The following is a 13,674-nucleotide window of genomic DNA, read 5'->3' on the forward strand; positions in this document are numbered from 1 at the left end:
AGGAGAGGAAAAGGGCATGCATGTAAATATTCACCACACTCTAAAAGTGAATAACCAGAGAGCACTCTGGATCTTATCCTCCTGGCAAAGAAACAGGGGAAGCAAAATAAAACACACACACACACACACACACACACACACACACACACAGACACTCAAAGCTGGGACACGTGGGGTTCAGTTCTATCAATATGAGGTCTTAAGTCTCACTTCCAGCTGCTGAAATCGACAATCTTTGATTTCATACGATGTCGTTAAAAAAACAAAAAAAATCACCAGATTTGTTTGTTGCTTTTGTTCCTTGTCAACAAACATGAGGTGGTTTTATGAAGACCCTCTTGGGAAAATCACCGAAATACAACCCAGCAAGACTTAAGCCTGAAGACTCAGTGTCTCTCTGAGAGATGAGAGGAGACAGGGAGAGGGGGTCAGGAAACGTTAAATACTTGTGGTGAAATTTTGGCGTGTGAGGTGGATTCAGTGGCACTGGGCACTGAGAGAAGGGAAAAGTCCATGGTTTGGCGTTTGACGCGCGTGGAGAGTACTGCGTCCTCAGAGTCGGTAAAGAGCCGCAGGACATTGGCTGAGTGACGGCGTGTGAACCTTTCCCTCTGCCCGCCAGCAGGACAGCAATGAGAGTCAATACGATACGGACACGTTAGTACAAAAGAACTAAACAGACTCACACACACACACACACACACACACACGCGCGCGCACACACACACGCACACACTTTTACAATGTACACACATGTGAGTTCACAAACATGTAGACAAACACACACACACACACACACACACACACACGCACGCACACACAAATATGATAAACAGTCTGTCACTCATCTTTGTCCAATCAATTTTTTTCAGTGTAATATCTCTAATGTCTAGCAGCTCAATACAGAGGAAAAAATCCAGTACAAAAGGAATAAAACGACCACATCATTCAGCTTCCCACTACAAAGCGTGGCGTCTGGATGTGAGGATGGAAAACATGAGGCAGCCAGACGAGCTACTGAGAAAGCTTCCTGGCACCGAACAAAACTTTTAATAAGTAATGACCTTCTCTGAAAAGCTGCTTCTAAGAACAAAAAAAACAACAGTAAGGAGACAGATAACTTACACCTTATCAATAGCAGTTTAGGGTTTGTTTTTTTTTCCGACCTGCGTACTTGACGTGCACTGAGATGACCTGAGTTAAAATGTCATAATAAGCCCCTCGGCCCGCTGGGAAATCTGAACGACACTGGCCTTTTACGTCATGGCCAGAGCCCCTGCGCTCTGTGAGAGTGGGCGACAGAGATACAGCGCGGGAACAGGGAACAGATGGTCAGTACCTTATCCAGGGGGTTGGTCAGCAGGTTGGGTCTGTCCTGGCTCTTCTCAGGCAGGCTGTTGCTGGAGTCGGTGCTGATGAGAGAGCCGCGGGAGTCGGCGTGGCGAACGGAGTTGATGTTGGGGGTGGAGGAGGCGTGTGGAGTGGCTGCGGATGAGGGGGTGACATCATCTCAATCAGATGATGTCATCTCAATCAGATGACATCATCTGAACCTCTCATAAGGCTTTAGTTACAGTCTAGACTAGAGGGTCATTCAACAAGGCATTAATTACATGTCCAGCAGCAGTCTACTGACTCTCTTCCTCACACTCACTTCAGCTGAACTGAAATCTTTTCATCAAACACACATAAGCCTTTTGGTAAATATTGCCATTGGCATAATGAACACTTTGAATCACTTCATCTTTACCAAACATCATTGGTAAACAGCAATTACCAGGCAAGTAAACAGACACTTAAGGCAATGAACAGAGCTGAGGATGCTGTTAGACCGTCTTCAATGGCCTACGTAAGAGTTTTCTGTGCTTCTGACACAAGCGTTGAGAAAAGTCTACCTGTTCCAGATATGACACCAAACACGTCTTTGTGCAGGCTGTTCTCGACGGGCCCGGCTGACTTGGGCGGTGTCATCAGTGAGCTGGTCAGGAGATCATCTCTACCATTCTGAGAAGGAGAAACAATAGAGGGTAAGTAGAGACACCGCGACGCTCTTATCTTACGGAAGGCAGTCACAGTACAGTTTGACTGAGGTAAATTGTGTCTCTCACCACTAGATGGCAGTCTTACATTATTAGTGTGGCTGATGGCAAATGGAGAGACATCTTTCACGTTGACCCTGTGTACGTTCTCCTGCAGGAGACCAAACAGAGGCAGGTACAGAGTGGCCAACCTGGCCTGCTGACTCTGAAACAAAGCATATCAGTGCAATTACAATTACAATTACAATTACAATGCATTCACACCATATTCACACCTGAAATATTCAGAAATATCTCTTTATTCTTCATTATATTCTCATGTTCAAAATATTTATACCCCAGTATATCGAGACCTCTATCACTTTATCACATTTATAACCCGGACATTTTTCACCTGGTACAGGAATTCACCACACCACCCTGATACCTGAAAATGACTTAAATAATCAAACATGCCCTCTAATAACACATTATACTGCATGATGACATCATGGCGGAACAAAGACACACCCAAAAAAACCAAACAAAAAACATGCCCACATTTTCAGCACAAACACAGGGTGTCTACATGTTCCCAGAGCTGCTGAGTATTGTTCATGCTTGTCTGGGAGAGACCTCTGGGAGTTGGCGCTGTAACACTCACCTTGGATGCGTAGCGGTCGTCGAAAGTGTGCTTGATCATCAGGTTCTTCAGCACCTGGATGGAGATCTGACGGATGTCCCTGAACTCCTGCAACGCTCCACTCACCTCCCTCAGCAGGAGGCCTACCAAGAAATGGTTCCTGCAGAAATCATCTGTCAGGGAGTAATCCAACTGGAGGTCTGGAGAGCGCAGAGACAGAGAGAGAGAGAGAGAGAGAGAGAGAGAGAAGAAAGAGATGATAGAACAGGAGGTGAGAGAGATGGAGTGAGTTCCTGTTTAAACTCAACATGGTGTTCTGGGATGACCAACAGACACAAGCATGGCCCAGTGTTCGGCTGGACTGATTAAATGAAAACCGAATCAAAACACAGTATGAGACAGACACATCAGAGAGAGCCAGCGTAACCTTATCGGCCGAGAGAAACGTGATAACGGACAGGAGCAGGCGCTGGACAGGTGCTGAACAGGTAAACAGCAGATTAATTTATGTAGCAGAGAAAAAAAACAACAGGCAAAGATGTGATAAAACCACACTACGTGAGACAGCGACGCACGTGTAAATGACAGAAATGCATTGTGGTAAGGACGCCCTCGAGGGCTGGGCAGAAACGGCGATGACTGAGTTTCTTTTCATTGTTTGTCCGTTTTGTTTGTTTGAGTGATTAGTAATGAATGACATTTAACTTGTTTGGAGAAGGGTGAGATCAGCCCGGCACTCATTGACCTGATTTATGATCTTAAACATTCACAAAAACTGGAGCAAGGTAGCATTTAATATTATTGAACGTTTTCTTACTAAGTATTTATAAAGATGAAAAATGAATTAATTGATTGAGCGATTGTGAATCATGAACAATTCATTAATCATGATACCTATTACATGATTAATCATTAGTTGACTGACTACCTAATGGAGTCGTAAAAATGCATGGTGAGTGGATAATATTATAACATTATCCCAGATTGTCTGCTTTAATTGTACTTCAGCTAATTTACATTAATGGCTCTGCTGCTAAAATTGTGTGGAAATGATTTGCTATCATTTCCCAAAATGAGTGAGCACACATGTTCATATAGACAAACAGAGTCTCTACATGAGGATGTATGGAGGTATATTTACCTTACCATAAACAGTGGACACAGATTTGAGTTTCATACTCAACCCGTGTACATGTGTACATGCAAACACACACACACAGACACACACACGCACACATACACACTGACACACTTACACACACACACACACAGACCTACACACACACACATACACACTGACACACTTACACACACACACACACAGACACACACACACACACATACACACTGACACACTTACACATACACACACACACACACATACACACTGACACACTGACACACTCACACACACACACACATACACAAACCCTGCAGTGTGCTTTGAAAATCTTAGACCGTTACATTCAGACAGTGATAAGAGATCAAACCCAAAACATCGGTGTTATGGGTAATGAGTAGTGACAGGGGTTGCTCTGAGCCACGTCATTGGTCGAGGAGTGATTCTGTTAAGCTAAGCGCAGGACTGCAGTTCATTTAGCCTCTGTGGCCATCACAATGACACCACTGATCAGTTTTAGAGGAAAAAAAAAAAAAACAGACATGTAAACTGCACATCTGGCACCTACCTACTGCAGGGTCAGTACACTCCGTATCGGAGGCAAGTACTGTTAAATTCAGAGAAGAGTAGAGTGGGTATAGACCAAAGATACCACATGCAGGAGAACAAGAGATAGAGGGTACATTTAAAAAACCCCAAAACAAAACAAAAACAAAAACAAAAACAGAAAAATAAAAGAAGAAACAAATAGCACAGGATTTCAAAAAGAAGAACCAACAGGTCTTGCCAGCGCACTCAGTATGTAGAAACATAACTTTTTTTTAATCCTTTGCCTTTCCCGAAAGAAGTAATTAAACAGTAAGTGTCAGTTTCTCACCTTGAAATCTCTGTATTCGTCCCTTCCCAAAGGGCATGGGCAGGTTTAGGGGGACGTAGTGTTCATGGTTACAGACGACTCGTAGAAACTCAAACTTAAACTCATACAAGGTCTGCAAAGTAGACCAAGGTGAGAGGATAAGTTAGTCAAGTCACTCAGCACTGTACAGAGGTCTTAATACAACCCACGTGTCCATGTTTCCATGGTGACAGGCCCATGCAGACAGGTGGTTGTTACCTTGGTGTCTCCGGGCATGAAGCAGGTGATGTAGTTGTTAATTTGCTTGAAGACGAATCCCCTGTCCATAAACGTGAAGCAGCGCTGAGGGAAACATGAGGAAGAAATTAAATGCATTCATAAACTCTCACTCAGACCTGAGAACGTTTTCAAACACGTTTTCAATTCATCATCATTCCAAACCGGCACAAAAGACACGCTACATTTAAAAGGACATTTTTCAGGCAAACGTTTCTGTCAGCAGACATAAAATGACAAATAGAAAACAAAGTGATACACGTCGCGATGGAGTGTGTGAGCCAGCGTGTGTGAGCCAGCGCTCAGAGAGCTGGCGGGGTAATCTCACCTTAACGAAGACGGCCAGGCTGTGATTGGCGTTCCTAGCAGCATCCAGGTTGTCTTTATATTTCTGCGTGATGTGAGGCATCATCATGTTGACCAGCGTCTCCACCGTGTGGTGGAAGGAGGCAGAGAAACGCTGGTTTCTGGACAGCTGAAACAGGCCGAAACCACAGCTCAAAGTTACAAAACAGCAGATTCATACCTAGTCAACAGAACAGAGCACGCAACCAGCGCAAACCAGCTGAGACTCCTTTTCCATATTAAAGAGCAATTTACAGTTTCAAATATTAATGTAGTCTTACCTTGACCTTACCACTCTCTAACAGGTACTGTGCCATTGACTTCACTAAGGCCTCAAAGAAATACCAGGAGTACTGGACATAAATCACACCATGAGGAAGAATATTAGATATATGTATATGCCTATCAAGATTAACACCAATTATAAAACATATCAAACCATTCAAATATTCATCAAAAAATTAAATGCTTTATATTTAATGATCGTGTTTTCATGTGTATAAACTGTGTTGTAAAACCCGTTACCTTGAGCAGTTTGTTACTGGTTAGGAAATCAGTGGAGGGCTTTAGGATGGCAGTCATGGCTTTGGCTAGTTCCTCATGCACTGTCTTAGTGCTGGTTAATGTCTGCTCAGTCTTCAACACGTACTGCACAGACAAGAGAGAGAGAGAGAGAGACACAGAGAGAGAGAGAGAGAGAGACACAGAGAGAGAGAGAGAGAGACAGAGACAGAGAGAGAGAGAGAAACAGAGAGAGAGAGACATAGAGACAGAGAGACAGATTCCAGTCAAGGAATAGCATCACAAGGACATTTACTGCACGGCCCAGAGAATGAACGTTGGACTTCAGAACATTTTCCCTCAATGTGCGTGTTTGTATGCATGCACGTGGGTGTTTGTCGTGTCACAGTTGAGTATGAAACTCGTATCTGTGTCTGCTATTTGTGGTATGGTTACTATATCTCTATAGAGACTCTTTTTGTTTACGTTGACATATGTCTACCTTCACATATGACCGTAAATAGTGCTCCAAACCCTCCTCATGGCACTGAGCGACGATGTGAATCATGACTCTGAAAGACAGAGACGGTGACAGATCAGAGTGACGGAAGAACTATAATAAACCAGGAACACAGTAAAGATACGGCGACAGCATGTGACGTGTCATAACCTACACCTCCTCCGTACCCGCGATCACAGATTAACTCATAAATTACGGCGAGAGGAGAGGGGCTTTCTGAGGAGTTCTGAGAGGGGAGAGGGGCTTTCTGAGGAGTTCTGAGAGGGGAGAGGGGCTTTCTGAGGAGTTCTGAGAGGGCACGTGTGGTTTTTGAAGCGCGGCCCGTTGTGCCACGGGGTTCCGACAGGAACTGACCTGGTGACGTTAACAGCGACCTCTTCGTGACTGGCACTGGTAAGAACGCGGAACAACTGGTTCAGGATGGTGGGCAGAAATTTAACCATCACGTGACCCTCCATAGCATGAAGACTCTAAGGAGAGGACAGTAAAGAGAGAGAGAGAGAGAGAGAGAGAGAGAGAGAGAGAGGAATTCTGAGGAAGACTGTATTTTAAATCCAATGAAGACTGGAAAATGTGACTGAGGGGACTGGCCAGACCCTGAATGTCAGAGATAGAAGAGAAATAAAACACACCGCCAGAGCTCCTGGATTAAGAGTTTAGATATTTTCTTTTCTTGGCTACAGGCTATACTGTTAGCACGAGTAACTATTCAAAACACACGACATATACCGCATGTGTTCAAACAGTTCTAAATGGAGGGGAACAACAATTACGCAAAATTATATTTATACAATTATTATGATCATTATTATTATTATTATTATTACTGCTCTTTTCAGAGTTAGCATATGCCCAAATCTTTTTTCCATCTGTGTTTACATCTCCAGTGTGTTCAGATCAGTGGTTCTGATAAGGCAGGCGTGGACGGGACACACCCAGCCAGCCATAAAACCCAAACCCGCGGACGGGAACTGGTGTGAACTGAAAAACAGGACACACCTGATGGCCAGCGGGCACTAATTAAGCTCTTATCGCCCAGTTCCTGAACCACAGCTGGGCTATCAGAGCATCACTGCCCCTCAGTGACATAAGACCAGACCACGCTGTGACCCCTGGCCCTGCTCCAGTCCACATATCAGACCACAGACTGGCTCCGGCTGCACGACCAGTAAAGCTATTGTCTGAGAGGAATCGTGTGTTTACACTAGTACCCAAGAGATGAATCTGAATTACACAACTCTCAGTGTGGGGGTGCACACTGGGCTTGGGAATGGCTGTTTGCATTGTGCTGGGTGGGGCTGAGTAAACAGCCCCCCCCCCTCTCCAAAACATCCTGAGGAATTGTTATCGGCTACGTACGTCCGACAGATGCAAAAACAGAGAATGCGGGGGCACCCCCCCAAAAACAACAGCGCCGCTTGGAGGTGGCACCAGAGGGTACGAGAGGGTACAGGTCTGTAAAGCAGAACCTCACCTTCAGATACTTCACCAGCTCTCCACCCGGAGCCTGGGCCGCAGACGCCACGGTCTGACAGTAGTGGAAGAAATTATGCAAGTGCTGGTCCTGAAAGACAGAGACAGAGATAGAGGGAGACACAGAGAGAGAGAGAGAGAGAGAGAGAGAGGGAGAGAGAGTTGTATGATACCAGGTCAGCTGTTTTGTAACAGTGTGTGCAGTGTTAGAGCTACATAGAATGTCTGAGTGACATTAGTAACTGACCTGTGTGTAGACAGTAGACACAAGATGGGTGGACACTTTAAACAGTGACTTTCCTCCATCAACCCATTTGACCTCAGGGCTGGAATGCTGCTAGAATGTTTAAACACAAATACACTGTGATACATTGCTAATAATTACTGTGGGCAATTTCTTTCTATTCTTTAAACAATAAAAGCTGACATGTATGTTCATTCACACACACACACACACACACACACACACACACACACTAGCACGTGCGTGCACCCGCACACACACGCACGCACGCACACACACACAGACACACACACACACACACACACACACACACACACACACACACAATTTTACTCTACCTTGCTGCTACCCTCCTGGCAGCTGAGGTAGCCCACGGGCAGATTGGCAGCTACAGGGATGTTCTGCTCACTTTCAATCACTCTGCCATCTTTCAGCAAGGGTAGCCACGCATATCCCACTGAGAGCACACACACACACACACACACACAAAGGAAAATGTAAATGTGTAATGTGTGTAACAGATGTATCGATGTCCCATATGTAACAGATGCTGGTGTCCAGTCTTACCCTGTGTTTCCACCATGTCTCTTTTCTTGGTGCTGGCCTTACTGTTACTGTCACAGCTGATGTGATACAGGGTGAAGAGCACGTGGTGCTTCTCATGGAGCTGAGTGGGGAGCTCTATCTTAAACTAACACAGGAACATTCGCACAAACAAACAAACAAAACAAACAAACAAGTAAATAACCACTTTAATGCTACTTGTATACAGTACAATGAATGAAGGACTGAAGGTAGCCAATAGCATATCGGGGTAAATATTTCAAACGCCAGAACGTATATGACCATATATCGTCTTTTATCTTGTGCTTAGTTTCAGCATCTTACCTCATCATAAAACTCTGGGTTCTGCTGATGATGCAACACTGCTGCAAAGGCAGCCTTGGTGAACAAGGGACCTCCTGGACGCCCATAGATACACTGGTGGGACCAGAACAGTATATATCACAAGTTAGACTGGTGATCTGTCCAGTCTGTGTGACTTCTACTAATCAACAGGCTGAGGGAGAGAGAAAGAGAGAGAGGTGGAGAGAGAGAGAGGGAGAGAGAAAGAGAGAGAGGTGGATAGAGAAAGAGGGAGAGAGACAGATAGGAAGACACAGAAAGGGAGAGAGAGAGAGAGAGAGACAGAGGTATAGAAAGAGGAAAGGGGAGAGAAAGAGAGAGAGAGAGAGAGAGAGAGAGAGAGAGCAAGAGCGAGAGAGGGAGAGGGAGAGGGACAGAGAGAAATAGAGAGAGAGATAGAGAGAGAGAGGGGGAGAGGGGGAGGGAGAGAGACAGACAGAGAGAAACAGAGATAGAGAGAGAGAGAAAGAGAAGGAGAGGGAGAGAGAGAGAGGTGGAGAGAAAGAGAGAGAGGGATAGAGAGCGATAAAACAAAGAGATTTCTTGCCTTTAGAGGAACTGCATCCTCATCATCAGAGTCTCTGAACTCCAGACAGACAGCAATGTTTCTGGCCTGGACACAAACACACACAGCACAGCTCTCCTGACCCACTTTAGCACGCCAGAGTCTTTCACACACACACACACACACACACACACACACACTCACACAGTTTCTCACTCTCTCCTCATTAGCACATACTAATGGGCTGCAGCACCTCAGTCTCATTCCATTCATATGAATTATTCAGTGTGTAGTCAGCATTACACAGCTCACTGTCAGCAAAACGACGCATACCAAAACAACCCCCCCCAAAAAAAAACCCTCAAACAAGTCATGAGGGAATAATCATTTTTGCCTAACGTAATTGCAGATGGATTGCATGAAATACAATTGCATTTATTGTTTAATTTTTCATTTTCATTCATGGATTCCATAGATGTATTTCACTAATTTACTAAGGTGGGTCAATAAAAACAGTTACGGGGGGAGTACCGAACTACACCAGCGCAGTACCTTGGCGAAGGATTTCTGACTGTCGTATTTCAGGTGTCGGGGGTAGACGTACAGGTGGTTGTTGTAGATGGTGAAAGGTTGGGAGCATTTGGCTATAGAAGGTACAAACTCCTCCACCTCAAACAGCACACCACTCTTCTCGCAGCTCTCAAAGCTCCTCACGGGAATGTAGGAGGAGGTGACGCAGTCTACACACATAACAGCGGGGGGAGAAGAGAGATCAGCGGAGTGGAGGGAACCAGAACAAGAGCTATCTCATCATCTGGACTCAGAGAGTCTTTCATGTCCCGTGGGCTTGTTGAACTTGGAGGACTCACTCGTCAGGTCGGGAGGGACGTTGTCAATGGTGACGTCTAGGTTGCCTAAGATGACGGGCAGCTTCGCCATCTTCTCTGGTCTACGGAGGAGAAATAATAATAAGCAGGAGATAACACTCCATGTTATTCTCTACCTGAGCCCAAACGGGAAAAAAAAAGCCGATCACGAACCCCGAGAACAGAACAATATTTATCCTGACACCTGCTGATCCCTGTACCAGACAGAGGGATTTTTCTCCCCCCCGTTACAATAACATTTAAAGTCAATTTTGATCAGTCTGAACAGAGAAATTCTCATAGCTCAGACAGGATGGGAAGCAAATCACAGCGGTTAAAGGCTTAATAAACACAGGCGGAGACTGGCAGCGCTCGAGCAGAGAGAACGGGCCAGAGACTGGACTCACTTCCTGAAATCAGCCAGCAGTTTGAACATGTCTTCAGTGGAGAGCTTGTTGCTGTCCTGTCGGTAGAGTGCAGAGAAACGGGCGGATTTGTCCAGTGTGCCTGACGCATCTTTAAACAGAGGCCTTAGACAGAGAAAAGGGGGGGTGTGGAGGAGGGAGAGAGAGAGAGAGAGAGAGAGAGAGAGAGAGAGACAGAGAACTTATCAGTTGGTGTATGCACAGAGGCAGCTGAACAAATTATTCCTGTTGTTGCTTTCTGTCATTTTTCCACTGGGCTATGGCAGATAGAACACACACACACACCACACACACACCCACACACACACCACACACACACAGACACACAGTCTCACACACACACACACACACACACACACACACACACACACCACACACACACAAACTCACACACACACCACACACACACACACACACCACACACACACAGACACACAGACACACAGACTCACACACACACCACACACACACACACACACACACACGCACACACGCACACACACACACCACACACACACCCACACACACACACCACACACACACACACAGACACAGACACAGACACACACATACCACACACACCACACACACACACACACACACACACACACACACACACACACACACACACAGACAGACACACTTTTTCTCTTGCTGTCGAGGGACCAGTGGGAGGAGAGATAAATGATGCTGTCACATGTATTAAGATTCTCTCCTGTGATTCACACACACACACACACACACACACACACACACACACACACAGACACACAGACACACACAGACATGCAGACACACAGACAGACACACACACACACTCTCCCTTTCACCACTCACACACAGCAGCCGTAAGCCTCAAAAAGTCACGTATCATTTTCAGTCTGCTGGACAAACCGTGCATTTACTGTGTCACAAATATATATATATATATTACTACACCACCATTTATCCCCTCTGTCTGTTAACATACCACTAAAACTGAGTGAAACCTAAATTAATATTTGTGCATTTTCTTGTAAAAAAAAAGAAAAAGAAAAACAGGCAAAAGATGGAAGGGCAGACATTCTCAGTGTACTCTCCTGTCCCTCCACAGACTGCAAACCTCTGTGAGAAACCAAGGCAAAACCGTGTGTGTGTTCAAGGCACACTGACGGGTGTGTTACGGAGACGGTGTGAGGTGAATCTAGCGTACGGGTTAGTGTTCTTACCTGGCTGCCCAGGCAAAAGGCATTCTGTACTGACCCAGCCTGCTGCAGGCTAGTTTGGCATTCTTCAGCACTTTCTGGGCCGCCTGTGGAAGGGAGGAGAAGATAGCCCCCTCTTAAACAAAGGGAGGATCGGATTTGGCTTTCCCGTCTCTACAGTGGTGTAAATGCCTTCTCTTAAGCCAAGCTCTCCGCTCCATCCTTAATGCATTTCACATCCTCTCTCTCTTTACGAATCCGACTCACTGGCCTTTTCTGATTCCCAACAGAGGCCAAGGCCAATACGTCTTGTATATCACTTAACTTGAATAGACTGCTGAAGTAGCCCAGACTTTGTGTCCACTTTAATATTGGTGCAATTGACACATGCATCTTAAACGCATTACAATTCGTTTTCTGTGATTATTAAACATTCCATCAAGTGCACTGCTATTTCCATTACTGAAGCTTTAAGCAGGGCCCACTGTTAAAACGATATGGCTAGCAGTCTCAGATCACACTCTTCAGTAAAGCAGGTTTAAGTTCAAGCTATCACGGCAGCCCTAAAGGAGAACGGCACCAGTACCTTAGTGGAGTCCGAACTCTTCATGTACGGCTCCGCGCAGTGCGTGATCCCGCCCTGTAGAACCTTCTCTATCCGCGCCACCAGGAAAATATCGGGGTGTGGACACGTCACGGAGAACACGCCCTGGACACAGACACAGACGGCAGAGTCTCAACTTGCTTTTTCTCTGGGCAAAGCCGTCTTAACACCACAGAACACTGTGCAGTTAACAGAGCAAGTAGGAACAGCTGTGTACAGTGGTTTGGACCAGTCTCATAGCTCACTACAGCCAGCTGTGTCCCAAACACTCCAGAATGTCGTCTAATGAACTGCCACTAAGTTTAGGTCAAAGTTGTCTACTGCATTCTGTTTGAAGTTGCGAGGACTGCTTTGGACAAAATGATAGCAGACAGTGGATAGCAGACCACAAGTGCTGTGTCTACGAGATGAATATGCAGGGCCCAACCTGTCGCGGATACTGCATCACTGATTCAGGAAGCCCGTTGGCCAATCGCAGTCCTCCTGGCAGGCTGTCCCCGCCCCCGTTGATGAGCTGGCTGGCCTGACCCGGAATCATCTGCCGCACAGACGGGTGGTTCAGGTCCACGTGGAAGTCTGAGCTGATCTTACGACTGTTCTGGACGTCAAAGAGTGACAGGGTGACAAAAAACGGCTCCACCTGGTTCAAAAATGTAAAAAAAAAAAAAAGTGAGATGGAAAGAGAGTTTCATTAAACTGTACAGAAGCAAAAGCACTCTCATTTTTTTTCTCCTCAGAGAAAAAGAGCCCAGTTTTTTCTCTCAGCAGTACAGTAGGTAATGCCTATCCCAGCACAGCGGGGTCAGCTCCAGTGTCAAGAGCGATCACGAGATGTAAATCGTAACGTAATAGTGTGACAGACAGGTGGACGGGACCGCGTTTGGGACTTCAGATGATAAGCAGCTGTGCAGCAAACATGTCCAGGGTCAAAAAGGACAAAAACTCCCTCTTCTCTGTCCTCTCTATCTGTTCAGCACATGTCTGGAGACAGCCCCATCTGTTATTTTACCAATATATCACAGAACACATCTGAAAAAATAATGTATCCAAAAGATGCCCTTATGGCAACATACGAAATAGTTATCAGAAGAAAGAGAAGCTGAGTTAACACACGACTTGTGGCATTACTATATTACAGCTACACTAGAACAGAAAAGTGTCACAGACTGATAGAGTGAGAGTCTGAGG

General features: G+C 45.6%; 1 protein-coding gene across 1 annotated transcript in view; it reads right to left on the reverse strand.

Moving 5' to 3' along the window:
* Positions 1-13,674, reverse strand: part of zmp:0000001200 (dedicator of cytokinesis protein 9) — a 59,666-nt gene that overhangs the window by 16,817 nt on the left and 29,175 nt on the right. The window contains exons 12-34 of the mRNA XM_030785744.1: positions 12,914-13,126; positions 12,469-12,591; positions 11,907-11,989; positions 10,681-10,803; positions 10,277-10,356; positions 9,960-10,147; positions 9,450-9,515; positions 8,885-8,977; positions 8,564-8,687; positions 8,335-8,453; positions 8,000-8,086; positions 7,754-7,843; positions 6,634-6,749; positions 6,262-6,331; positions 5,784-5,906; positions 5,540-5,611; positions 5,242-5,388; positions 4,896-4,979; positions 4,659-4,770; positions 2,683-2,861; positions 2,128-2,244; positions 1,896-2,004; positions 1,340-1,485 (exon numbers count right to left, since the gene is read on the reverse strand). Coding sequence (XP_030641604.1) covers positions 1,340-1,485; positions 1,896-2,004; positions 2,128-2,244; positions 2,683-2,861; positions 4,659-4,770; positions 4,896-4,979; positions 5,242-5,388; positions 5,540-5,611; positions 5,784-5,906; positions 6,262-6,331; positions 6,634-6,749; positions 7,754-7,843; positions 8,000-8,086; positions 8,335-8,453; positions 8,564-8,687; positions 8,885-8,977; positions 9,450-9,515; positions 9,960-10,147; positions 10,277-10,356; positions 10,681-10,803; positions 11,907-11,989; positions 12,469-12,591; positions 12,914-13,126 — 2,664 coding nt within the window. The remainder of the gene's footprint in view (positions 1-1,339; positions 1,486-1,895; positions 2,005-2,127; positions 2,245-2,682; positions 2,862-4,658; positions 4,771-4,895; positions 4,980-5,241; positions 5,389-5,539; positions 5,612-5,783; positions 5,907-6,261; positions 6,332-6,633; positions 6,750-7,753; positions 7,844-7,999; positions 8,087-8,334; positions 8,454-8,563; positions 8,688-8,884; positions 8,978-9,449; positions 9,516-9,959; positions 10,148-10,276; positions 10,357-10,680; positions 10,804-11,906; positions 11,990-12,468; positions 12,592-12,913; positions 13,127-13,674) is intronic.

Source organism: Chanos chanos, chromosome 10, assembly GCF_902362185.1.
Source record: "Chanos chanos chromosome 10, fChaCha1.1, whole genome shotgun sequence".
NCBI classification, from domain to species: domain Eukaryota; kingdom Metazoa; phylum Chordata; class Actinopteri; order Gonorynchiformes; family Chanidae; genus Chanos; species Chanos chanos.